This window comes from Ranitomeya variabilis, chromosome 1 (genome assembly GCF_051348905.1).
Source record: "Ranitomeya variabilis isolate aRanVar5 chromosome 1, aRanVar5.hap1, whole genome shotgun sequence".
Classification (NCBI taxonomy): domain Eukaryota; kingdom Metazoa; phylum Chordata; class Amphibia; order Anura; family Dendrobatidae; genus Ranitomeya; species Ranitomeya variabilis.
In genome coordinates this window covers 551,930,981-551,958,234 of record NC_135232.1, presented here as the reverse complement: position 1 = coordinate 551,958,234, position 27,254 = coordinate 551,930,981, and the positions used below count along the sequence as shown (strand labels likewise).

At 52.1% G+C, this 27,254-nt stretch overlaps 1 protein-coding gene across 3 annotated transcripts in view; it reads right to left on the bottom strand.

Annotated features, from left to right (window-relative positions):
* Positions 1-1,337: 1,337 nt before the first annotated feature.
* The window catches only part of ZBTB7B (zinc finger and BTB domain containing 7B), a 53,311-nt gene continuing 27,394 nt past the window's right edge, over positions 1,338-27,254 (bottom strand). For all 3 annotated transcript variants that reach the window (XM_077255828.1, XM_077255838.1, XM_077255818.1), the window contains 2 exons: positions 5,582-6,636; positions 1,338-2,112 (listed from right to left, as the gene is read on the bottom strand). In XM_077255828.1, the coding sequence (XP_077111943.1) occupies positions 1,713-2,112; positions 5,582-6,630 (1,449 nt within the window). In that variant the 5' untranslated portion in view covers positions 6,631-6,636 and the 3' untranslated portion in view covers positions 1,338-1,712. The remainder of the gene's footprint in view (positions 2,113-5,581; positions 6,637-27,254) is intronic.

Here is a 27,254-nt window from a genome sequence, read left to right as displayed (position 1 = left end):
AGCAGTAGCTCACATCCTCCACTCTGCCCCCTAGCAGCAGCTCTCCCTCCACTCTGCCCCCGAGCTGCGGCTCACATCCTCCACATTCTGCCCCCAAGCAGCGGCTCTCCTTCCACTCTGGCACAAATACACTAACCACCTCCCAGAACTGATTTCCATGACTCCGTCCCCAAGGAGCAGCACACACAGGAATCATGAACAGGAGGTGTCTCTTTGGTATACAGAACAACTGTAGCGGAGGCTGAACTACTACCCCCTGGGTAGAATGCCGTCATGCTAGAGGCAGAGATTATGGGGGTATTTGTGCATGATAGGTGCCACCATCTGCCCTAGTGCTTCCGGCAGTTATATCTGCAAGGGTTACGGCACTGTACTTTCTCAGTTTCTGTATAGCTCGAACATTAGGTATTCGGGAAGGAGAATGGTGGGTTATACTTCCTGTAAACAACTCTGGCACAGGAGAGGGGTCGCACAGCAATAAACACACTGTTGCCCCCCCCGCTTACAATCTATTCCAGTGGAATATTGGTCCGAAACATAAAATATGGAGCAGCCCGTGCCGACTGACAGTGGAATGACTGAAGAGCAAGACTCTACCCTCCCTGGCCACCATTGTCATGCGCCTGCTCTAGTAAAAAACTATTAGCCTGCCTGGACCCCGTCTGTGCCAGGACAGAGGAGGATGGGAACAGCTTCCCACATAGGGCCTGAGCGGACGGTAAGGTCCGAGGCACCTTGTACCTGGTACCGCCCCAAAGGGACAGAGAGAAGCACAATCACTTTAGAATAATTTAGATTTAATGTACAAATGATAATCCAGCTCCCATGTCCTACACTGGGCCCCCAGCACCCTAAATCCTTCCCAGGGGTCTCCAACCAACCAACCAACCCAGGCTTTAGGTTCCTCACTTCTAGCATCTACAAAAAGCGCATAACATGAAAAGCAGCAGCGCAACCGGTCATTGGGGTACCTCCACAATAATGACTCAGACCTCAAGACATACCAGAACCACGACTGCTGAAACCACAGCCCCACCACAGGCCAGGAGCAATGGCATTTCAGATACTGTAGAGTTCCACCAAGGGCCCCAAGGACCGAACACACACACACAGGAGAGGGGCGGGGGGGGGGGGGGGGGGGGGGGGGGGGGGGAAGACAAGACACTCATACATTCTCAGAAGGCACAGCACCGTAAAGCGAGCAAGAAGTGGGGTCCATAGCATTCCCTCCAGTATTGCAGAGCCCCAGCATACACGAGTTATTGCTTGTCTGGGGGGTCTCGCTTTCTCTCTCTCTATATACTCAGTAATATACATCTCCTTCTAGAAGCGTCATCTCTATATACAGACAGTATATATTATAGATCTCACACAATACAAAATATCGCTGTCATCACAGTCCCAAAACGCGAGCCTCGTCTGGGAGAGGCCGGCGCTATATGATCCCTGAGGCTTCGGAACAGCACCCCCTGTTGTCCTGTGCACCGTCTCTCACACTCCGCCCCCAGATTTAGAGTCTTCTTAGACTATAAAGGACAGTTCATTCTGGGTATGTGTAGGCGAAGGGGCGGATGAGAAGAAGAGGTACCCCACTACTAAGTGGGTACAGTCGGGAGCTGGAGGTTGTCTGTTGGGGGAAGCAGAACTGCAGTTATGGACTACAACCTGCAAATCTCCTTTGCAGGCACAGGGGGTTCACTGTCAAGAGGGCGCTAAGAATTGTCTATAACCAGGGGCCCCTCGGGGCTGCCATCTCCAGAAGGAGGGTGCGGAAGAGGCCAGAATCGCAACATGGACAGGCGCATCTCATCCATTTTACCATTGGTCAGATCTAGGCCGGGGGTGGGAACAATTCGCGGCACAGGAGGGTCTTCTTTGCGTCGTCTACGAGTACGCACTTCCAAGCAATTTTGCCCCTTCATGTGGCGCTGAAGGTGGTCTTCTTTAGCAAAGGCCTTGTGGCAAAGGGAGCATTCGTAGGGGCGGTCGCCAGTATGAAGGTGCATGTGATTCTTCAGGTCATAGCTGTGCAGGAAACGGGCGCTGCAGTGCTCACAGCAATATGGACGCTCGCCCGTGTGCTTCCGCATGTGGATCTTCAGCTTGTCATTCCTGGGGGGGGAGACAAGAACGAAGAGATCAAGGACAAATGTATACAAGAGCCTCTAGGGGGCACTATACTACAGTACTACATACAGGGGGCAGATCTACTGTACTCCACCTTTAGGGGGCACTACACTACACTACGACATACAGGGGGGAGGATCTGCTCTATTCAGCCTTTAGGGGGCGCTACAATACAGCACTACATACAGGGGACAGATGATCTATATTCAGCCAAAAGGGGGCGCTACACTACATACAGGGAACAGATCTTCTATATTCAGCCAAATGGGGGCGCTACACTAAATACCGGAGACAGATCTGCTGTATTAAGCCTCTAGGGGGCGCTACACTACAGCACTACATACAGGGAACAGATCTGCTGTATTCAGCCAAATGGGGGAGCTACACTACAGCACTACATACAGGGGGCAGATCTGCTGAATTCAGCCTCTAGTGGGCGCTACACTACAGCACTACATACAGGGGACAGATCTGCTATATTCAGCCTCTAGGGGGCACTACACTACAGCACTACATACAGGGGACAGATCTGCTGTACTCCACCTCTAGGAGGCACTACACTACACTACGACATACAGGGGGCAGATCTGCTCTATTCATTCTTTAGGGGGCGCTACAATACAGCACTACATACAGGGGCAGATCTGCTGTATTCAGCCTCTAGGGGGCTATACCCTACAGCAGTGTTCCCCAACTCCAGTCCTCAAGGCCCACCAACAGATCATGTTTTCAGGATTTCCTTTGTATTGCACAGGTGATGCAATTATCACCTGGGCAAGACTAAGGAAATCCTGAAAACATGACCTGTTGGTGGGCCTTGAGGACTGGAGTTGGGGACCCCTGCCCTACAGCACTACATACAGGGGACAGATCTTCTATATTCAGCCAAATGGGGGCACTACACTACATACAGGAGACAGATCTGCTGTATTAAGCCTCTAGGGGGCGCTACACCACAGCACTACATACAGGGGGCAAATCTGCTGTATTCATCCTCTAGGGGGCACTACACTACAGCACTACATACAGGGGGCAAATCTGCTGAATTTAACCTCTAGGGGGCACTACACTACAGCACTACATACAGGGGGCAGATCTGCTGAATTTAACCTCTAGGGGGCAATACACTACAGCTCTACATACAGGGGACAGATCTGCTGTATTCATCCTATAGGGGGCGCTACACTACAGCACTACATACAGGGGACAGATCTGCTGAATTCAACCTCTAGGGGGCACTACACTACAGCACTACATACAGGGGACAGATCTGCTATATTCAGCCTCTAGAGGGCGCTGCACTACATACAGGGAACAGATCTGCTGTATTCAGCCTCTAGGGGGCGCTACACTACAGCTCTACATACAGGGGACAGATCTGCTGTATTCAGCCTCTAGGGGGTGCTACACTACAGCACTACATACAGGGGACAGATCTGCTGTATTTAGCCTCTAGGTGGCACTAAACTACTGAACTATATACAGGGTGCAGATCTGCAGTATTCAACCTCTAGGGGGCAATACACTACAGCACTACATACAGGGGACAGATCTGCTGCATTCAGCCTCTAGGGGGCGCTACACTACAGCACTACATACAGGGGACAGATATGCAGTATTCAGCCTCTAGTGGGCGCTACACTACAGCAATACATACAGGGGGCAGATCTACTTATTCAGCCTCTAGGGGGCGATACACTACAGCTCTACATACAGGGGGCAGATCTGCTGTATTCATCTTATAGGGGGCGCTACACTACAGCACTACATACAGGGGACAGATCTGCAGTATTCAGCCTCTAGTGGGCGCTACACTACAGCACTACATACAGGGGACAGATCTACAGTATTCAGCCTCTAGGGGTCGATACACTACAGCACTACATACAGGGGGCAGATCTGCTGTATTCAGCCTCTAGGGGGCACTATACTACAGCACTACATGCAGGGTATGTGCACACGCTGCGGATTTCGCTGCGGGTCCGCAGCGGTTTCCCATAAGTTTACAGTACAATGTAAACCTATGGGAAACGAAATCCGCAGGGCACATGCTGCGGAAAAAAAATGCGCGGAAACGCAGCGGTTTATATTCCGCAGCGGTTTATATTCCGCAGCATGTCAATTCTTTGTACGGATTCCGCTGGGGGTTTACACCTGCTCCAATAGAAATCTGCAGGTGAAAACCCGCAGAGGAAACCGCAAAAGAAACCGCGATAAATCCGCAGTAAACCTCAGCGGAAAATTCCGCAATGGAATCCACAGCGTGTGCACAAGCCCACAGGGGACAGATCTGATGTATTCATCCTCTAGGGGGCGCTACACTACAGCACTACATACAGGGGGCAAATCTGCTGTATTCATCCTCTAGGGGGCACTACACTACAGCACTACATACAGGGGGCAGATCTGCTGTATTCATCCTATAGGGGGAGCTACACCACAGCACTACATACAGGGGGCAAATATGCTGTATTCATCCTCTAGGGGGCGCTACACTACAGCACTACATACAGGGGACAGATATGCAGTATTCATCCTATAGGGGGCACTAAACTACAGCACTACATATAGGGGACAGATCTGCTGTATTCAGCTTCTAGGGGGCGCTACATCACAGCACTACATACAGGGGACAGATCTGCTGTATTCAGCCTCTAGGGGGCGCTACACTACAGCACTACATACAGGGAACAGATCTGCTGTATTCAGCCTCTAGGGGGCGCTACACCACAGCACTACATACAGGGGGCAGATCTGCTGTATTCAGCCTCTAGGGGGCGCTACACCACAGCACTACATACAGGGGGCAGATCTGCTGTATTCATCCTATAGGGGGGCACTACACTACAGCACTACATACAGGGGGGAGATCTGCTGTATTCAGCCTCTAGGGGGCGCTACACCACAGTACTACATCCTGGGGCAGATCTGCTGTATTAAGCCTCTACGGGGCACTACACTACAGCATGACATACAGGGGACAGATCTGCTGAACTCAGCCTCTAGGGGGCACTACACTACAGAACTACATACAGGGGGCAGATCTGCTGTATTCATCCTATGGGGGGCACTACACTACAGCACTACATACAGGGGACAGATCTGCTATATTCAGCCTCTAGGGAGCGCTACACTACAGCATTACATACAGGGGGCAGATATGCTGTATTCATCCTATAGGGGGCGCTACACTATAGCACTACATACAGGGGGCAGATCTGCTGTATTAAGCCTCTAGGGGGCACTACACTAGAGCACGACATACAGGGGGCACATCTGCTGTATTCAGCCTCTAGGGGGGACAATATTACAGTATTACATATAGAGAGGAGATATAGTGCCAACAGGCTGACCTCTAGGTGGCGTTCTACTACAGCCCAACATACAGAGGCACCCAAAGGTAACAGAGACTGCCCTATTGGATACTGAGATCGCATGTAAACCATCTGCTTACCTCGTAAATCTGACACCGCAGACCTGACAGACGAAGGGCTTCTCTCCGGTGTGAGTGCGCATGTGGCGGGGCAGCTTCCCAGCACCATGGATTATTTTGTGGCACACAGGGCACTCCTGGGGCATCTGTGATCGCCGTTTCCTCACAAGCTTGTCAGCACCATCTGGAGAAACAGACAGGGACTCTGGGTTGTCTATGTCCAGTGAGGTGGGATACATCATTTCAGGGGGCTCCTCGTCAGATAAAAGGTCTTCAGGGGGAGATGGGGGTACAAAGATGTGCGGTCCCCCCAGGCCGAGGTCAGGAGTGAAACGACCATAGCTGCCATCACTAGGAACCAATTCAGAAGGTGATGGCGCCTCTGCCGGGCTATCAGCTCGCTCCATGGACTCATCCTCCACAAGATAGGGACCCCCATTTTGGTTCCTCTGGCTGGGGTTCACCTGTAGGAACTTCCTCCTGTGCTTCCGGGGGATCAGCTGCACGGGTTTCTGTGGCATGGAATGGATGGGTGGAGGAGGGCTGTCAGCCTCCGGAGGCGGGGTGGCATCCTCGCCATTCTCCTGAGCACCAAAGAAGTCTAGATACTGGCGAGCACGTATGAAGCCTTCCAGGTCCTCTGTATCTCCTCCCATCTCATCCCAACTGGTGCCGTTACAGCGCAGGATCTCCATGCAGGCGTCCACCACACAAGGTATCTCCAGGAGACGGGCGGCGCGCAGCACATCGCGCATGCTAGAATTACTGATTGTGAGCGTAGCCGTGTAAGCAAAGTCCAGCAGTGCCCCCAGGGCATCCGGCTTCAGAAAATCCAGCTGGCACACGTCCCGGAAAGTTTTACTAGAACCCTGCGCCCCAGTAAAGAGCTTACGAAAGTAGTGGCTGCAAGCGGCCAGCACGGCACGGTGGGTGCGGTACTCCAGCCCCTGCGTTTTGATAGTGATGTCACACAATACTCCACGGAGCCGTTGCTCGTTCAGGTTGCTCAAGAGGTCACTGCTGTGCTCAGGGAATGGGATCCCAATGAGCTCATCTTCAGAGCTTGCCATCACCACCTGCCGAAGAAAAGGAACCAGCAGTCAGTGACTGAGGACACTAAGAACTCACCCACCCCAGGTCAAGATCTGCAGCCAGACCAACTACTGAATAATGTCATGGATAGATAATTATCACCTATTAAGCAGGCTGACCCACGGGAGGGAGAGAGGGAAGCAGGCTGACCCACGGGAGGGAGAGAGGGAAGCAGGCTGACCCACGGGAGGGAGAGAGGGAAGCAGGCTGACCCACGGGAGGGAGAGAGGGAAGCAGGCTGACCCACGGGAGGGAGAGAGGGAAGCAGGCTGACCCACGGGAGGGAGAGAGGGAAGCAGGCTGACCCACGAGAGGGAGAGAGGGAAGCAGGCTGACCCAAGGGAGGGAGGTAGGGAAGCAGGATGACCCAAGGGAGGAAAGTAGGGAAGCAGGATGACCCAAGGGAGGGAGTGAGGGAAGCAGGATGACCCATGAGACCCATGGGAGGGAAGCAGGCTGACCCATGGGAGGGAGGCAGGCTGACCCATGGGAGGGAGGCAGGCTGACCCATGGGAGGGAGGCAGGCTGACCCATGGGAGGGAGGCAGGCTGACCCATGGGAGGGAGGCAGGCTGACCCATGGGAGGAAGGGAAGCAGGCTGACCCATGGGAGGGAGGAAGGAAAGCAGGCTGACCCATGGGAGGGAGGCAGGGAAGCAGGCTGACCCATGGGAGGGAGAGGGAAGCAGGCTGGCCCATGGGAGGGGGAGAGGGAAGCAGGCTGACCCATGGGAGGGGGAGAGAAGCAGGCTGACCCATGGGAGGGGGAGAGGGAAGCAGGCTGACCCATGGGAGGGAGAGAGGGAAGCAGGCTGACCCATGGGAGAGAGAGAGGGAAGCAGGCTGACCCATGGGAGGGAGAGAGGGAAGCAGGCTGACCCATGGGAGGGAGAGAGGGAAGCAGGCTGACCCATGGGAGGGAGAGAGGGAAGCAGGCTGACCCATGGGAGGGAGAGAGGGAAGCAGGCTGACCCATGGGAGGGAGAGAGGGAAGCAGGCTGACCTATGGGAGGGAGAGAGGGAAGCAGGCTGACCCATGGGAGGGAGAGAGGGAAGCAGGCTGACCCATGGGAGGGAGAGAGGGAAGCAGGCTGACCCATGGGAGGGAGAGGAAAGCAGGATGATCAATGGGAAGGAGAGAGGGAAGCAGGCTGACCCAATGGGAGGGAGAGAGGGAAGCAGGCTGACCCATGGGAGGGAGAGAGGGAAGCAGGCTGACCCAATGGGAGGGAGAGAGGGAAGCAGGCTGACCCATGGGAGGGAGAGAGGGAAGCAGGCTGACCCATGGGAGGGAGGTAGGGAAGCAGGATGACCCAAGGGAGGAAAGTAGGGAAGCAGGATGACCCAAGGGAGGGAGTGAGGGAAGCAGGATGACCCATGAGACCCATGGGAGGGAAGCAGGCTGACCCATGGGAGGGAGGCAGGCTGACCCATGGGAGGGAGGCAGGCTGACCCATGGGAGGGAGGCAGGCTGACCCATGGGAGGGAGGCAGGCTGACCCATGGGAGGGAGGCAGGCTGACCCATGGGAGGGAGGCAGGCTGACCCATGGGAGGAAGGGAAGCAGGCTGACCCATGGGAGGGAGGAAGGAAAGCAGGCTGACCCATGGGAGGGAGGCAGGGAAGCAGGCTGACCCATGGGAGGGAGAGGGAAGCAGGCTGGCCCATGGGAGGGGGAGAGGGAAGCAGGCTGACCCATGGGAGGGGGAGAGAAGCAGGCTGACCCATGGGAGGGGGAGAGGGAAGCAGGCTGACCCATGGGAGGGAGAGAGGGAAGCAGGCTGACCCATGGGAGAGAGAGAGGGAAGCAGGCTGACCCATGGGAGGGAGAGAGGGAAGCAGGCTGACCCATGGGAGGGAGAGAGGGAAGCAGGCTGACCCATGGGAGGGAGAGAGGGAAGCAGGCTGACCCATGGGAGGGAGAGAGGGAAGCAGGCTGACCCATGGGAGGGAGAGAGGGAAGCAGGCTGACCCATGGGAGGGAGAGAGGGAAGCAGGCTGACCCATGGGAGGGAGAGAGGGAAGCAGGCTGACCCATGGGAGGGAGAGGAAAGCAGGATGATCAATGGGAAGGAGAGAGGGAAGCAGGCTGACCCAATGGGAGGGAGAGAGGGAAGCAGGCTGACCCATGGGAGGGAGAGAGGGAAGCAGGCTGACCCAATGGGAGGGAGAGAGGGAAGCAGGCTGACCCATGGGAGGGAGAGAGGGAAGCAGGCTGACCCACGGGAGGGAGAGAGGGAAGCAGGCTGACCCACGGGAGGGAGAGAGGGAAGCAGGCTGACCCACGGGAGGGAGAGAGGGAAGCAGGCTGACCCACGGGAGGGAGAGAGGGAAGCAGGCTGACCCACGGGAGGCAGAGAGGGAAGCAGGCTGACCCACGGGAGGCAGAGAGGGAAGCAGGCTGACCCAAGGGAGGCAGAGAGGGAAGCAGGCTGACCCACGGGAGGCAGAGAGGGAAGCAGGCTGACCCACGGGAGGCAGAGAGGGAAGCAGGCTGACCCACGGGAGGCAGAGAGGGAAGCAGGCTGACCCACGGGAGGCAGAGAGGGAAGCAGGCTGACCCACGGGAGGCAGAGAGGGAAGCAGGCTGACCCACGGGAGGCAGAGAGGGAAGCAGGCTGACCCACGGGAGGCAGAGAGGGAAGCAGGCTGACCCACGGGAGGGAGAGAGGGAAGCAGGCTGACCCACGGGAGGGAGAGAGGGAAGCAGGCTGACCCACGGGAGGGAGAGAGGGAAGCAGGCTGACCCACGGGAGGGAGAGAGGGAAGCAGGCTGACCCACGGGAGGGAGAGAGGGAAGCAGGCTGACCCACGGGAGGGAGAGAGGGAAGCAGGCTGACCCACGGGAGGGAGAGAGGGAAGCAGGCTGACCCACGGGAGGGAGAGAGGGAAGCAGGCTGACCCACGGGAGGGAGAGAGGGAAGCAGGCTGACCCACGGGAGGGAGAGAGGGAAGCAGGCTGACCCACGGGAGGGAGAGAGGGAAGCAGGCTGACCCACGGGAGGGAGAGAGGGAAGCAGGCTGACCCACGGGAGGGAGAGAGGGAAGCAGGCTGACCCACGGGAGGGAGAGAGGGAAGCAGGCTGACCCACGGGAGGGAGAGAGGGAAGCAGGCTGACCCACGGGAGGGAGAGAGGGAAGCAGGCTGACCCACGGGAGGGAGAGAGGGAAGCAGGCTGACCCACGGGAGGGAGAGAGGGAAGCAGGCTGACCCACGGGAGGGAGAGAGGGAAGCAGGCTGACCCACGGGAGGGAGAGAGGGAAGCAGGCTGACCCACGGGAGGGAGAGAGGGAAGCAGGCTGACCCACGGGAGGGAGAGAGGGAAGCAGGCTGACCCACGGGAGGGAGAGAGGGAAGCAGGCTGACCCACGGGAGGGAGAGAGGGAAGCAGGCTGACCCACGGGAGGGAGAGAGGGAAGCAGGCTGACCCACGGGAGGGAGAGAGGGAAGCAGGCTGACCCACGGGAGGGAGAGAGGGAAGCAGGCTGACCCACGGGAGGGAGAGAGGGAAGCAGGCTGACCCACGGGAGGGAGAGAGGGAAGCAGGCTGACCCACGGGAGGGAGAGAGGGAAGCAGGCTGACCCACGGGAGGGAGAGAGGGAAGCAGGCTGACCCACGGGAGGGAGAGAGGGAAGCAGGCTGACCCACGGGAGGGAGAGAGGGAAGCAGGCTGACCCACGGGAGGGAGAGAGGGAAGCAGGCTGACCCACGGGAGGGAGAGAGGGAAGCAGGCTGACCCACGGGAGGGAGAGAGGGAAGCAGGCTGACCCACGGGAGGGAGAGAGGGAAGCAGGCTGACCCACGGGAGGGAGAGAGGGAAGCAGGCTGACCCACGGGAGGGAGAGAGGGAAGCAGGCTGACCCACGGGAGGGAGAGAGGGAAGCAGGCTGACCCACGGGAGGGAGAGAGGGAAGCAGGCTGACCCACGGGAGGGAGAGAGGGAAGCAGGCTGACCCACGGGAGGGAGAGAGGGAAGCAGGCTGACCCACGGGAGGGAGAGAGGGAAGCAGGCTGACCCACGGGAGGGAGAGAGGGAAGCAGGCTGACCCACGGGAGGGAGAGAGGGAAGCAGGCTGACCCACGGGAGGGAGAGAGGGAAGCAGGCTGACCCACGGGAGGGAGAGAGGGAAGCAGGCTGACCCACGGGAGGGAGAGAGGGAAGCAGGCTGACCCACGGGAGGGAGAGAGGGAAGCAGGCTGACCCACGGGAGGGAGAGAGGGAAGCAGGCTGACCCACGGGAGGGAGAGAGGGAAGCAGGCTGACCCACGGGAGGGAGAGAGGGAAGCAGGCTGACCCACGGGAGGGAGAGAGGGAAGCAGGCTGACCCACGGGAGGGAGAGAGGGAAGCAGGCTGACCCACGGGAGGGAGAGAGGGAAGCAGGCTGACCCACGGGAGGGAGAGAGGGAAGCAGGCTGACCCACGGGAGGGAGAGAGGGAAGCAGGCTGACCCACGGGAGGGAGAGAGGGAAGCAGGCTGACCCACGGGAGGGAGAGAGGGAAGCAGGCTGACCCACGGGAGGGAGAGAGGGAAGCAGGCTGACCCACGGGAGGGAGAGAGGGAAGCAGGCTGACCCACGGGAGGGAGAGAGGGAAGCAGGCTGACCCACGGGAGGGAGAGAGGGAAGCAGGCTGACCCACGGGAGGGAGAGAGGGAAGCAGGCTGACCCACGGGAGGGAGAGAGGGAAGCAGGCTGACCCACGGGAGGGAGAGAGGGAAGCAGGCTGACCCACGGGAGGGAGAGAGGGAAGCAGGCTGACCCATGGGAGGGAGGGAGGCAGGCTGACCCATGGGAGGGAGGGAAGCAGGCTGATCCATGGGAGGGAGGAAGGGAAGCAGGCTGACCCATGGGAGGGAGGAAGGGAAGCAGGCTGACCCATGGGAGGGAGGAAGGGAAGCAGGCTGACCCATGGGAGGGAGGAAGGGAAGCAGGCTGACCCATGGGAGGGAGGAAGGGAAGCAGGCTGACCCATGGGAGGGAGGCAGGGAAGCAGGCTGACCCATGGGAGGGAGAGGGAAGCAGGCTGACCCATGGGAGGGGGAGAGGGAAGCAGGCTGACCCATGGGAGGGGGAGAGGGAAGCAGGCTGACCCATGGGAGGGGGAGAGGGAAGCAGGCTGACCCATGGGAGGGGGAGAGGGAAGCAGGCTGACCCATGGGAGGGAGAGAGGGAAGCAGGCTGACCCATGGGAGGGGGAGAGGGAAGCAGGCTGACCCATGGAAGGGAGAGAGGGAAGCAGGCTGACCCATGGGAGGGAGAGAGGGAAGCAGGCTGACCCATGGGAGGGAGAGAGGGAAGCAGGCTGACCCATGGGAGGGAGAGAGGGAAGCAGGCTGACCCATGGGAGGGAGAGAGGGAAGCAGGCTGACCCATGGGAGGGAGAGAGGGAAGCAGGCTGACCCATGGGAGGGAGAGAGGGAAGCAGGCTGACCCATGTGAGGGAGAGAGGGAAGCAGGCTGACCCATGGGAGGGAGAGAGGGAAGCAGGCTGACCCATGGGAGGGAGAGAGGGAAGCAGGCTGACCCATGGGAGGGAGAGGAAAGCAGGATGATCAATGGGAAGGAGAGAGGGAAGCAGGCTGACCCATGGGAGGGAGAAAGGGAAGCAGGCTGACCCATGGGAGGGAGAAAGAGAAGCAGGCTGACCCATGGGAGGGAGAGATGGAAGCAGGCTGACCCATGGGAGGGAGGGGGAAGCAGGCTGACCATGCAAGGGAGGGAGAAGCAGGCTGACCCATGGGAGGGAGGGAAGGAGAGAAGCAGTCTGACCCATGGGAGGGAGATGCCAGGAGGCTTTCCCATGGGAGGGAGGGGCAAGGAGTATTAACCATGGGAGGGAGGGAGAGAGGCAAGGAGGCTGGTCCATGGGAGAGAGAGAGGGAAGCAGGCTGACCTATGGGAGGGAGAGGGAAGCAGGCTGACCCATGGGAGGGCAGAATGGGAGGTCACTTCGTGCTCTTAGGGGTCCACCCGGAGCTACGCTACTGTAAACAGCGGCGCACTCATACAGATACACTCTGCGGCAGAGCAGGGAGACTCGATCTTCCTGCACTGCCACCCGGCCGCTATGGAGCCCGTGAGCGGGGGAAACTCAGTGCAGCTCATCATAGCAAGTTCAACTGTACTGTCTGGATGCTGATACAGTTGGAAGCAATGATGAGAGAGTGAGAGTCGTGCTCCCCTTCTTATTATTCACTGACGTTACTGATGCAGACACAAACAGCAGGCGCGATGACAATATTACTTGGCACCAGCTGGGCGGAGATGTGCGGGCACTCGGAGCAGCAGGGAACGGAGTCAAGTATTGTAATTTATTTATGGGGAATGCATTATTTTGTATGGAGGTCTATGCGGAGTGCAATATACTATACGGATGCCTATGGGAAGTACATTATACTATACAGAGGCTTATTGAGTGCATTATAATATACATAGAAGCATATGGGGAGTGCATTATACAATATAGAGAAGGCCAATGGAGAGTGCATTATACTATATAGAGGAGGCCAAAGGGGAGTGTATTATACTATATAGAGGAGGCCAATGGGGAATGCATTATACTATATAGGGGAGGCCAATGGGGAATGCATTCTACTATATTGATGAGGCCAATTGAGAGTGCATTATACTATATAGAGGTGGTCAATGGGGAGTGCATTAAACTATATATAGAAGCCTATGGGGAGTGCATTATACTACATAGAGGAGGCTTGTGAGGAGTGCATTATACTATATAGAAGCCTATGGGGAGTGCATTACACTATATATAGAGGCCTATGGGGAGTGCATTATACTATATATAGAGGCCTATGGGGGGTGCATTATACTATATAGATAAGGCCAACGGGGAGTGTATTATACTATATAGAGGAGGCCAATGGGGAGTGCATTATACTATATAGAGGAAGCCAATGGGGAGTGCATTATAGTATACATAGAGGCCTAAGGGGAGTGCTTTATACTATATAGAGGATGTTTGTGAGTAGTGCATTATACTATATAGAGGCTTATGGGGAGTGCATTATACTATATAAGGCCTATGGGGAGTGCATTATTATATATATATATATATATATATATATATATATATATAGATAGATAGATAGATAGATAGATAGAGAGAGAGAGAGAGAGGCCTATGGGGGGGTGCATTATACTACATATAGAGGCCCATGGGGAGTGCATTATACTACATATAGATGCCTATGCTGAGTGCATTATACAATATGAAGGACTATGGTGAGTGCATAATACTATATGAAGAACTATTGGGAATGCATTATACTATATGGAAGCTATTAAGGGGGTCAACACACGGTGTGAGGATTACAGTGTGGGAGCCATCATACCGCGCTGGAGGTTAACAGCTTGGGAGCTATTAACGGGTCAGTATACTGTGTGGGGGATGCTATACAGTGAGGGGGCATTATACTGTGCATAAGAAAGCATCATACTGTGTAGAGGGTGGCTTTACAGGTGGGAGACTTGGAACATTATTAAATGCTACATGGGCACTTATTATAGGGGCATGCTGGTTATTGTGACTGTCAAAAGACAACACAGAAACCATTATTACTACCTAGGGGTTATTATTACTTTCTTGAGGTTTGTTTTACCATCTTGAGGGCCCACAAAACCACACATTAGGTGCAGTGATAGGAACACATACAGCAGAAGGCTCAGAATTGTGGCATCAGTAGGATGAGGAGTTACTGCAGGTTAAGCCATTGTGGAAATGCGAAAAGTCAAAGGTCACTTCCTTGTAATCTCTGCAGCTGAGTGCTGGCTGGAAGAAGTTGTCACGTTGGTCTGGGCCAGATGGAAAACATGGGAAAAGTGAATGATTCTATCAGAAAGAAGGTCATCTGTAAATTAATAAATATAATCGTACTGTAATCTCCTATATATTCTGCAGGACTGGTATCTACCACTATATGGTATCCATATGGCAGTAATATCAATGTTGGTCTTTGTATACAGATTATTTAAGGATGACCCACGGGAGGGCGAGAAAGGGAACCAGGCTGACGCGTGGAAGGGTGAGAGAGGGAACCAGGCTGACGCGTGGAAGGGTGAGAGAGGGAACCAGCTTGACGCGTGGAAGGGCGAGAGAGGGAACCAGGCTGACGCGTGGAAGGGCGAGAGAGGGAACCAGGCTGACGCGTGGAAGGGCGAGAGAGGGAACCAGGCTGACGCGTGGAAGGGCGAGAGAGGGAACCAGGCTGACGCGTGGAAGGGCGAGAGAGGGAACCAGGCTGACGCATGGAAGATGAGAGGGAATCAGACTGATGCAAGGACGGGTGAGAGAGAGGGAACCAGGTTGAACCATGAGAGGGTGAGACAAGTAAAATCAGGCTGACCTGTGGGAGGGTGAGAGTAAACCAGGCTGACCTGTGGGAGGGTGAGAGTAAACCAGGCTGACCTGTGGGAGGGTGAGAGTAAACCAGGCTGACCTGTGGGAGGGTGAGAGTAAACCAGGCTGACCTGTGGGAGGGTGAGAGTAAACCAGGCTGACCTGTGGGAGGGTGAGAGTAAACCAGGCTAACCTGTGGGAGGGTGAGAGAGTAAACCAGGCTGACCTGTGGGAGGGTGAGAGAGTAAACCAGCCTGACTTTTGGGATGGTGAGAGAGGGAACCAGGCTGACCCAAGGGAGGGCAAGAAGGGAAACCAGGCAGAGCCAAGGAAGGTAATGAGAGGGAACCAGGCTGAGCCAAGGAAGGTAGTGAGAGGGAACCAGGCTGACACAAGGGAGAGTGAGGGAACCATGGTAGGAAGAGAGAGAGAGGGAACTAGGATGACCCATAGGAGGGTGAGAGAAGGAACTAGGATGACCCATAGGAGGGTGAGAGAGGGAACCAGGCTGAACCCTGAGAGGGTGAGAGAAAGGAGCTGGAGCTGTATAACAGAACATTCTCTGTATCTGATCATTTTCTCTAACCAGATAAGAGACGCACTTCCTCTCAGTGTCGGTATAGCAAGTGTGCGGGGAGAGCGGATACAGGGGATAAAGAGTTAACAAGTACTATCTGCACATCAATGAACAAAGCGAGTTATAACCAGGATTATAGTACTATGTGTATATCGGATTACCACACCATGTACAGTGGGGAACATCAGTATTTGATACACTGCCTATTTTGCAAGCTTCAAGCCAGAAAATCACATTGTATGATTTTTACATAATTAAATTGCATTTTATTCAATTAAATAACTATTTGATCACCTATAGAGAGGAGCCAACGTTCTCGGATAAGGCGTCATCCGAGCATGCTCGTGTGCTAACTGAATGTCTTTGGCGTAATCTTGTGGCTGTTTGTCAGCTGTTAGGTAATCCCTACATGTGTTGCAGCTGTCAAACAGCCACGAGATATACAGCGGCAGGGACTAGGACATATTTCAACCAACCAGTAAGAATTCTGGCTCTCATAGACCTGTTAGTTTTTCTTTAAGAAGCCCTCCTACTCTGACCTCATTACCTGTATTTATTGCACCTGTTTGATCTTGTTACCTGTATAAAAGACACCTGTCCACACACTCAATCACACTCCAACCTCTCCACCATGGCAAAGACCAAAGATATGTCTAAGGACACCAGGGACAAACATGTAGGGTATGTGCACACGTTACGGGATTTGTGTGCGGATTTTTCAGCGCAGATTCTGAAAAACCCGCAAGTAAAACACAGGATTTACCATGGTATTTGAGCGGATTTCAATTATGGAACAGGTGTAAAATGCTGCGGAATCCGCACAGAGAGATGACATGCTCTGGAAAATAAACCGCAGCGTTTCCGCACGGTATTTTCCGCAACATGTGCACTGCGAATTTGGTTTTCCATTGGTTTACATGGTACTGTACAACGCATGGAAAACTGCGGCGAATCCGCAGCGTCAAATCCGCTGCGGATCCACAGCCAAATCCGCAACGTGTGCACAGACCCGTAGACCTTCACAGGCTGGGATAGGCTACAGGACAATAGGCAAGCAGCTTGGTGAGAAGGCAACAACTGCTGGCTCAATTATAAGAAAATGGAAGAAACAAGATGACTGTCAATCTTCCTAGGTCTGGGGCTCTGTAATGATATTACGAATATGTTCATATTCAACGTACCCTCCTAGAATTTTCCATTGCTTTACCAGCATATACATGCTTCCCTTTCCCCCCATTATGTCTGTGTAAAGAGCACAAAGTAGCTCTTTTCACTGCCAGCTCATCCCTCCCCCTGCATACAGCTGTAATATGAAACCAGCGTGCTGTGAGCAAGCCTACTCAACCTTGTGCAAAAAGCATGGTTGGTGGGGCATTCCCTTTGTTCTCTTAACACCTTACCGACCTCCGCTGTACTAGTACTGCAGAGGTTGCATCTCTTCCTTTGACGCAGGTTCCGGTGGTGAGTCCGCATCAAAGACGAGACATGTCAGCTGTTTTGAACAGCTGACATGTGCCCGCAATAGCGGAGAGTGGAAATGCTGACAGCGACATTTAACTAGTGCTTCAGGCCATCGGGCCGGAAATGAGCGCATTGCTGACCCCGTCACGTGATCGGGGGGTCAGCGATGCATCGGCATAACAACCAGAGGTCTCCTTGAGGCCTATATGGTTGTTGTCGTCAGGTTGCTATGAGCGCCACCCTGTGGTCGGCACTCATAGCAATGCAGTAAATCTACTACATAGGAGAGATCTGAGCTTCGCTCCTATGTAGCAGAGCCGATCGAGTTGTGCCAGCTTCTAGCCTCCCTAGGCTATGGTAGCATGGCAAAAAGTAAAAATAAAAATAAAAAGTTTTTAAAAAAATATGAAGAAAAAAAAAAATATATATAAAGTTTAAATCACCCCCTTTTCGCCCCACTCAACATAAAAAAAAAAAAAAATCAAGCCTACACATATTTGGTATCGTCAAGTTCAAAATCGCCTGATCTATCAATAAAAAAAGGATTAACCTGATAGCTAAACGGTGTAGCGAGAAAAAAAAAATCAAAACGCCTGAATTAGGATTTTTTGGTCGCCGCAACAGTGCATTAAAATGTAATAACGGGGGCGATCAAAAGAACGTATCTTCACCAAAATGGTATAATTTAAAACGTCAGCTCGGCACGCAAAAAATAAGCCCTCACCTGACTCCAGATCACGAAAAATGGAGACGCTACAGGTATCGAAAACTTGTGAAATTTTTTTTTTTTTTTTCAGCAAAGTTTGGAATTTTTTTTGACCATTTAGATAAAAGAAAACCTAGACATGTTTGGTGTCTCTGAACACGTAATGACCTGGAGAATCAAAATGGCTGGTCAATTTTAGCATTTAGTGAACCTAGCAAAAAAGGCAAACAAAAAACAAGTGTGGGATTGCACTTTATTTTTGCAATTTCACCGCACTTGGAATTTTTTTCCATGCTAAAACCAATGATGTCCTTCAAAAGTACAACTTGTCCCGCAAAAAACAAGCCCTCACATGGCCATATTGACGAAAAAAAAAAATGTTATGACTCTGGGAAGGAGGGGAGAGAAAAATCAAAACGCAAAAATGGAAAAGGGCAAGGTCTTGAAGGGGTTAAACTGGTTTATCATTGCGCAGATTAGGTCTGGAAGCAGGACAAATACATTTTTGTCCTCTGCTTCGGCCGGGCCATCACACAGTGCTTTTTCTAAGCTCAGCGCCTGGCAGAATTTGAGAAACGCATTACTGCTTACCCGAGTCACACAGCCAAGCCATGTTTAGACTTACATGTAAGCTAATTTTGTGAGAAGTCATATAATACACTCGTTGTCCTTCCACGAGATTTTCCCCAAGATATATGAGTAATAGAAGATTTGACATAACTTCCAAAAGGGGAGGGCATTCCAGGGAGCAGCGCACTCAGTGAGGTCATCAAGCAGAGCATATACATTTAGGAGCTGATTTAGGAGCTGAGTTAGGAGAAGTAGTCTTTGCCCAGGAAGTCAGCTAAAAAACTCTGCAATTTGCTCTGATACATTGGGATGTGTCGCCCTTCCCCCAGCCGCATGGCCAGCCATGATACGAAAGAACTGTAAGTGTTTTTCTTCAACATTAATCCCTTTTATTTTGTAATTGCTCTGTACATACTATAATTGTTTCATTTTGGCAATATCTTTTCATACCCTTTGTAAACACTGCCTATTTCTTTTTGGAGTAAAAGTTGTAATATTTACTAGCTTCGTTTTCCTTGCTCTAAACTTATCTCCGTCATCTGAAGTAAATTACGCTACTGATTGGGTTGGCTCCTGACCCGCTATTAATCATAGGAACAGGAGCTGGTGGCACCAGAGCATACTGAGCTTGTTGGGTATAGCTGGCAGTGACGGAAAGGGGTTTGTAAGAGTATTGCCCGGCTGCGGCGGGGGATAGGTATATCACCCTCACTGCAGCATGCCCAATAGCCAGTACACGATCGGGCAGCCTTTCTGGCGACTAATTATCCTAGGAGCAGTTCCTTGACTGACCTGAGGGTAAGGGGGCCGCCAGAGAGCTGCAAGTTCCAAACAGGAACTGGGAAGTGGGATATAAATAAATCCCTGAAGAAAGAACTGGGGCAACCAAACACTCCCGATTCATGACATTGGTGGCAGAGCGGTAGGATAATAGAGCATTAGTGATCTGGTAAGAGCAATCATTCCTCTCACTAAAAACTTGCATGGTTCTTGCGAGGACTCGGTGCAAAAAATTTGGGAGAATGAGCTCAGTGTTTACTAGACCCTAGACGATACCGTGTGTACTTTCGATTACCCCCTCCCCTTCTCTTTGCTTTTCTATCCTATCTTTTATTTGGCAATGATGGCTACGCTTGGAGAAGGTTGGTATAAGCAGCATAACAAGGACACTTATTGCCCTTTGTGGGTTGAGACAAATTGATGCCACAGGCAAAAAAAGCCAACTGGTCACAGCTCTGGTGCAACTGGAAATTGCTCAGAGCCCAGCGGATGCAGAAGCTGGCCCAAGAACAAAAGGTGCTGCAGCAGAGGTACAACCACTGAATGCCAGTCCTACTTTCAACCAGGGCGAATTGGACCCCCACCTGCAGGTGGCCTTGGAACAACTACTTGCCGACGACCGTGATGGACGTCTGAGGCTGATCCAGCAATTCCAAGCGGAGCAGCGGGAGACAGAGCGCCCAGTGGGAGACAGAGAGGCTTTGAGAAAGCCTGCAGACAGTACCGGCTGCCTGTGGAAGAATGGGCCTGATACCTGACCCCAGGGCTCAAAGGCAAAGCTCTGGAGGCGTTTGCTTCTCTCCCGTCAGACCAAGATGGAGAATATGAGGCCATCAAGCAGGCCCTGATAAAGAAGTACCAGCTCACTTCTGAGGTTTACCATAAAAAGTTCCGGAACCTCCAACGTGGCCCACACGACAGTTATAGCGATGTGGTGCATGGACTCAGGACCCACTTTGACCAGTGGATCCAAGGACTGTCACTGACCACTTTTGAGCAGCTGAGGGGACTGATGATCAAAGACCAGTTTCTACAATCCCTGGCAAAAATTATGGAATCACCGGCCAAGGAGGATGTTCATTCAGTTGTTTAATTTTGTAGGAAAAAAGCAGATCACAGACATGGCACAAAACTAAAGTAATTTCAAATGGCAACTTTCTGGCTTTAAGAAACACTAAAAGAAATCAAGAACAAAAAATGTGTCAGTAATGGTTACTTTTTTAACCAAGCATAGGGAAAAAAAATTATGGAATCATGAAAAACAAACAAAAAAAACCAATCCAAAACATCACTAGTATTTTGTTGCACCACCTATGGCTTTCATAACAGCTTGCAGTCTCTGAGGCATGGACTTAATGAGTGTCAAACAGTATTCTTCATCTATCTGGCTCCAACTTTCTCTGATTGCTATTGTCAGATCAGCTTTACAGGTTGGAGCCTTGTCATGGACCATTTTCTTCAACTTCCACCAAAGATTTTCAATTGGATTGAGATCCGGACTATTTGCAGGCCATGACATTGCCCTTATGTGTCTTTTTTCAAGGAATGTTTTCACAGCTTTTGTTCTATGGCAGCATGCATCATCATCTTGAAAAATGATCATCCCCATGCATCCTTTCAATTGATGTGATAAGAAAAGTGTCCAAAATATCAACATAAACGTGTGCATTTATTGAAGATGTAATGACAGCCATCTCCCCAGTGCCTTTACCTGACATGCAGCCCCATATCATCAATGACTGAGGAAATTTGCATGTTCTCTTTAGGCAATCATCTTTATAAATCTCATTGGAATAGCACCAAAAGTTCCAGAATCAACACCTTGCCCAATGCATATTCGCGATTCATCACTAAAAATGACTTTCATCCAGTCATCCACAGCCCACGATTGCTTTTCCTTAGCCCATTGTAACCTTGTTTTTTCTGTTTAGGTGTTAATGATGGCTTTCAATTAGCTTTTCTGTATGTAAATCCCATTTCCTTTAGGCGGCTTCTTACAGTTCGGTCACAGACGTTGACTCCAGTTTCCACCCATTCATTCCTCATTTGTTTTGTTGTGCATTTCCTGTTTTAGAGACATATTGCTTTAAGTTTCCGGTCTTGACGCTTTGATGTCTTCCTTGGGCTACCAGTATGCTTGCCTTTAACAACCTTCCCATGTTGTTTGTATTTGTTCCCGATTTTAGACATAGCTGACTGAACAACCAACAGCTTTTTCAACATTGCGTGATAATTTACCCTCTTGATAGTTTGATAATCCTCTCCTTTGTTTCAATTGATATCTCTCGTGTTGGAGCCATGATTCATTTCAATCCACTTGGTGCAACATCTCTCCAAGGTGTGATCACTCCATTTTAGATACAGACTAATGAGCAGATCTAATTTGATGCAGGTGTTATTTTTGGGAAAGAAAATTTACAGGGTGATTCCATAATTTTTTCCTCAGAACTGAGTGATTCCATAATTTTTCCACATTTTTTGTTCTTGATTTCTCTTAGTGTTTCTTAAAGCCAGAAAGTTGACATTTGAAATGACTTTAGTTTTGTGCCATGTCTGTGATCTGCTTTTTTTTCTACAAAATTAAACAACTGAATAAACATCCTCCAAGGCCGGTGATTCCATAATTTTTGCCAGGGGTTGTACATCTTTGCCCAGCTGAGGTGCGACAGTTCATGATGGACTGAGAGGCAAAAGAGGAGGACAAAGCAGCGCCGACATCTATGAGACCAACCGTAAATCGGAAGTGCGGAAGCCAGTCACCGCCAGCTGGAGAGGGGGTAAGCCTGCAAACAACCCCAGTGCCCCTGCCAGCCGACTCACCAGAGGCCCTGTCCCTGTTGCCAGCACCAGACCTACCACCGACCTTCGCAAGTGTTTTGCCTGCAATAAGACTGGTCATATCAGCGCCAACTGTCCGGAGAAGCAGAATAACCCCCAGCCAGGGGCCCCAGGGCAAATGTGGCAGTTCTTTTGGTGGGTGGGGCAGTTGGGAGGGTCTATGACAACCTGCAGCACGTCACAGTGGGGGGCCATGTCGCTACAGGCCTCAAGGACACTGCGGCTGAACGAACCCTCATCCAACCCGAACTGGCGGCCCCGTGAAGAGATCATTCCAGGGAAAAACCTGACTATCACTGGGATTGGGGGCATGCGCTGTCCCTTGCCAAAGGCCCGGGTGTTTATAGATTGGGATGCCGGGAGCAGGGTGAAGGAAGTGGGTTGTCCAATAATTTGCCCACCGATATTCTATTAGGGACGGATTTGAGGAGAATGCTTGCATATTACGTCCCTGATCCCCCTACCCAATCTGATACTAAGGGTGATTCTAATGATGATAATAATGATGGGAAATTGCATGCGTTATCTGAGATTGATTTATCTCATACTGATGTTGATGATGATGATGAAAATGTGCACGGTTTTTCCCGATAACCATTTATCCGATAATGATGATGTGTCTACAGGTGCAGGAGTGCTCAGCAATGTCACTCTGCTGAGTGAGATGGCTGAGGAACTCCAAACAGGAGCAAGCAATGGTGCCAAGGGAAATGGTGAGATGAATGCGAACCGCGAGGAAGGAGATGCTGTGCAACTGACCAGTGCCACAGAGGATGATAACTGCCCATATATAGCACTGCTCCTGAGATGTTTGGGGTGGATGGGGAGGTAGAACCCATAGCAGCGCTGGCTGATGGGTCTGTGAAAATTCCCGGGGAGACAGCCTACGAAGCTGCTGTCACCCGCAGAGTGCCCAGAACGCATATAACGTTCGGCCTTCCAGATCCTCCTCAGTAACAGGGGGCACTGAACCAGAGATGGACCCTGAGCATGTCCCAGAGGGTTCCCGTAGGGAAGGGACCCTGACGTCACTTCTGGCTGCCTCCAGCCAGGAGTTCCAGGCTGCTCTGCACTTAAATGCGAGTCTGGAGAACTTGAGACACCTCGCCGAGACGCCCACCTCCGTGACTGATAAGAGGGTGTTCTGGGAACGAGGGAGGTTACACCGGGAGACAGTTCCCGGTCAATCCCAAAAGGAGTAGTTGAGGCAAAGACAGCTGGTCGTCCCGTACCAATTCAGGGGTGAGTTGTTGCGGATTGCCCATGAGATCCCACTCGCTGGACACTTGGGGATCAACAAAACTAAGGCCCGGCTACCTCAACACTTCTATTGGCCCAAGATGGGGACAGATGTGACAAACTACTGCCGCTCCTGTATCACCTGTTAAAGAGTGGGGAAGGCAGGGCCTGCTTTTAAGGTTCCCCTGATCCCTTTGCCAGTGATAGAGGAGCCTTTCCAAAGGATCGCAGTGGACACTGTGGGCCTGCTGGCCGTCCCATGCAGCTCTGGAAAGCAATACGTCCTCACTGTGGTACACTACGATACCCGGTACCCAGAAGCAGTGGCTCTGTCCTCAACTAGGGCAGATAAGGTAGCGAATGCACTGTTGGCCATTTTTTTCTCAGGTAGGATTTCCCAAGGAGATGCTTACCGACCAAGGGACCCAAATTCATGTCTTGCCTCATGGAGGCTCTCTGTAAGAAAATGTAGGTGAAACGTCTGGTATCGAGTGCGTATCACCCCCAGACCAATTGTTTGTGTGAGCGCTTCAAAGGTACCCTCAAACAGATGCTACACATGCTGGTTGAGACCCAAGGACGCACCTGCGGTACCTCCCACACCTGCTATTCGCTTACAGAGAGGTTCCGCAAGCTTCGATGGGGTTTCACTTACAGAGAGGTTCCGCAGGCTTCGATGGGGTTCTCCCCGTTCCAGCTCCTGTACGACAGGCGAGTCCGGGGACCCCTTGGGTTGGTAAGGGGAACCCTTCTGATCCATCGTGGATTATCTCATGTGCTTCCGTGACAAAATGCAGACCTTGACGCAGTTGGCGTATGACAACATGGCGCAAGCCCAGACTGATCAGAAGAACTGGTAAGACCAGAGCGCCAGGGAGCGGACCTACCAGGTGGGTCAGGTGGTGTGGGTGCTGGTCCCAGTACTGAAGGATAATCTTCAGGCAGCCTGGGAAGGCCCGTACATCGTCCACCAGCTCAACTCAGTCACCTACGTGGTCACGCTTGACCATGCTTGGGGTAGGCCAAAGGCCTTTCACGCCAATATGATGAAGGCTCATAACGAATGAAGCCTGCATCTTACCAGTCTGCAACCTGCCCGAAGACGAGGAGGAAGACCCCCTCCTGGACACGCTGGCCCAAGCCAAGGCCGATGGGTCCATCGAGGACGTGGAGGTAAGCGCCTTGCCATCTGAACCCCAGCGGTCGCAGTTGCGAACCAGGCTGAAACCCTTCTGGGCCGTGTTCACCAACAAACCTGGAAAGACCGAGTTAGCAGTCCATGAGGTGGACACCGGGAATCATGCCCCACTATGGCGAACACCCTATCGGATCTCCAACGAGGTGCAGCAGGTTATGATCGATGAAATGTTACAGCTGGGGGTGATTCAACGGTCCAAAAGCGAGTGGGCCTCACCTGTAGTCCTGGTGCCAAAGAAGGATCAGACCACCCGGTTCTGCGTGGACTACAGGGGGCTCAACGCAGTCATAGCCTCTGAAGCGCTCCCAATGCTGTGCATCGAGGAGCTGCTTGAGCAGTTAGCTGGTGCAAAATGTTTGTCCATAATGGATTTGAGCCGGGGATATTGGAAGATTCCCCTGAGCCCCAAGGCGCAGGAGAAGTCCACCTATATCACCCCCTTCGGACTGTACGAGTCCACGGTCATGCCATTTGGCATGAAGAATGTCCCTGCCACTTTCCAGCAGATGGTCAACCACCTGCTTCAGGGACTAGAGAAGTACGAGGAGGCATACCTGGATGACATTGACGTTTTCAGTTCCTCCTGGGGGGAACACCTGCAGCATCTCCAGGAGGTGCTCAGGCAAATTCACCAAGCAGGCCTAACCATCAAGCCAGGAAAGTGCCAGATGGGCATGAGCGAGGTTCACTACCTGAGGCACCAGGTGGGCAGGGGCTATCGCGTCCTGGCCCACCCCCAGGTCCAAGAAGCAGGTGATATCCTTCCTGGGAACTGCAGGGTACTATAGGCGCTTTGTACAGAACTAGAGCAGCCTTGCAAAAGCCTTGATGGACATCACCAGAAAAAAGCTACCCCAAACAGTCGACTGGACAGAAGGCTGTGAGGCTTTTTGGGCTTTGAAAACAGCCCTGAGCAGTTCTCCGGCGAAAGTCAGTCGGACTTTCCTGGTACAGACCCCCGCCAGCAAGTTAGGCCGGAAACTTCGGCCGAGGGAAGTGGTCTATTCCACCATCGAGAAGGAGAGCCTGGCCATGGTCTGGGCCCTGCCACGTTTGCAGCCCTACCTGTACGGACGCACCTTCACCGTGGTGACCGACCACCACCCCCTGAGCTGGTTGTATACTGTGTCCGGTACCGACAGAAGGTTGCTACGCTGGAGCCTTGCCCTCCAGCAGTACAATTTACAGTGAAGCACAAAAAGGGCAGTGAGCATGGCAACGCAGATGGGTTGTCCCGCCGGTGAGAGCCTGCCGAAGTGAGCGTGGAGTACCGAGAGGTCCTGCCTCAGTACCGCAGTCCAAAAGGGGATGTGTAATATTATGAATATGTTTATATCAAACACCCTCCTAGAATTTTCCATTGCTTTACCAGCATATACATGCTTACCTTCCCCCCCCATTAGGTCTGTGTAAAGAGCACAAAGTAGCTCTTTTCACTGTCAGCTCCTCCCTCCCCCAGCACACAGCTGTAATGTGAAACCAGTGTGCTGTGAGCAGGCCTACTCAGCCTTGTGCAAAAAGCATGGTCAGTGGGTTATTCCCTTTGCGCTCTTAAACTGGTATATAATCGCACAGATTAGGTCTGGAAGCAGGACAAATATATTTTTGACCTCTGCTTCGGCCGGGCCATCACACAGTGCTTTTTCTAAGCTCAGCGCCTGGCAGAATCTGAGAAACGCATTACTGCTTACCCGAGTCATATAACCAAGCCATGTTTAGACTTGTATGTAAGCCAATTTTGTGAGAAGTCATATAATGTCATATAATTGTCGTCCTTCCACGAGCTTCTCCCCAAGACATATGAGTAATAGAAGATTTGACATAACTTCCAGAAGGGGAGGGCATTCCAGGAAGCAGCCCACTCAGTGAGGTCATCAAGCAGAGCATATACATTTCGGAGCCGATTTAGAAGGAGTAGTGTATGTCCAGGAAATCAGCTAACAGAAACTCTGCAATTTGCTCTGATGCATTTGGATGTGTCACCCTTCCCCCAGCCGCATGGCCAGCCATGATATGAGAGAACTGTAAGTGTTTTTCTTCAACTTGAATCCCTTTTATTTTGTAATCGTTCTGTACATACTATAAATGTTTCATTTTGGTAATATCTTTTTATACCCTCTGTAACCACTGCCTATTTCTTTTTGGAGTAAAAGTTATAATATTTACTTGCTTCGCTTTTCTTGCTCTAAAAAGTACCTATAATCTCACAAAATTCTACCAATCCAAAAAATCGTTTACCAGCAAGGTAGTAATGGTACTATATTGGACTAAAATTTAACTTTTAATTAAATTGTTTAAAAACCAATTCGGACAAGAACAACAACAAACACTAATATTACAGACAACACAAACCCAATATTAAAATTACAAATCCTATGGGTGTATCAAGATTCCGATATTGCTCAGATGAGTACTCTCAATCTCTCAGCCTGGGAGGCCATGGGGTTAATATTTTGTAACTGGGAATCCTAGTGGTGGGTTTGAAGGTTGTGGGCTTTGATGCAGGCCCATCCCCCACCTTCGGATTAACAGAGAAACTACTGGAGCGGTCTTCGAGACCAGGAAGAGTTGCCGGGCAGACACCTGGGTGAGACTGTTCCATTACTCTAAACAGATGCCTTTCTGTATGTAAATAATACTACCATGCAGCAAATGATATTTATGTAGCACTGGTATTTTTCTGTGCTCAGATGTAGTATAGAGAACATTTGCTTGGTGCCAAACGATATTTATGTAATACGGAATGCTTTCGTATTCGGATATGGTATAGAGAGCAGCTACATGGTGCTAAAGGTCACTGCTGGGATAGTGCTTTAAATTATGAGGTTACTGGCTGAGAGGCTGAGAGACTAAAAAGTACCTCCAACGTCCTCTGAAGT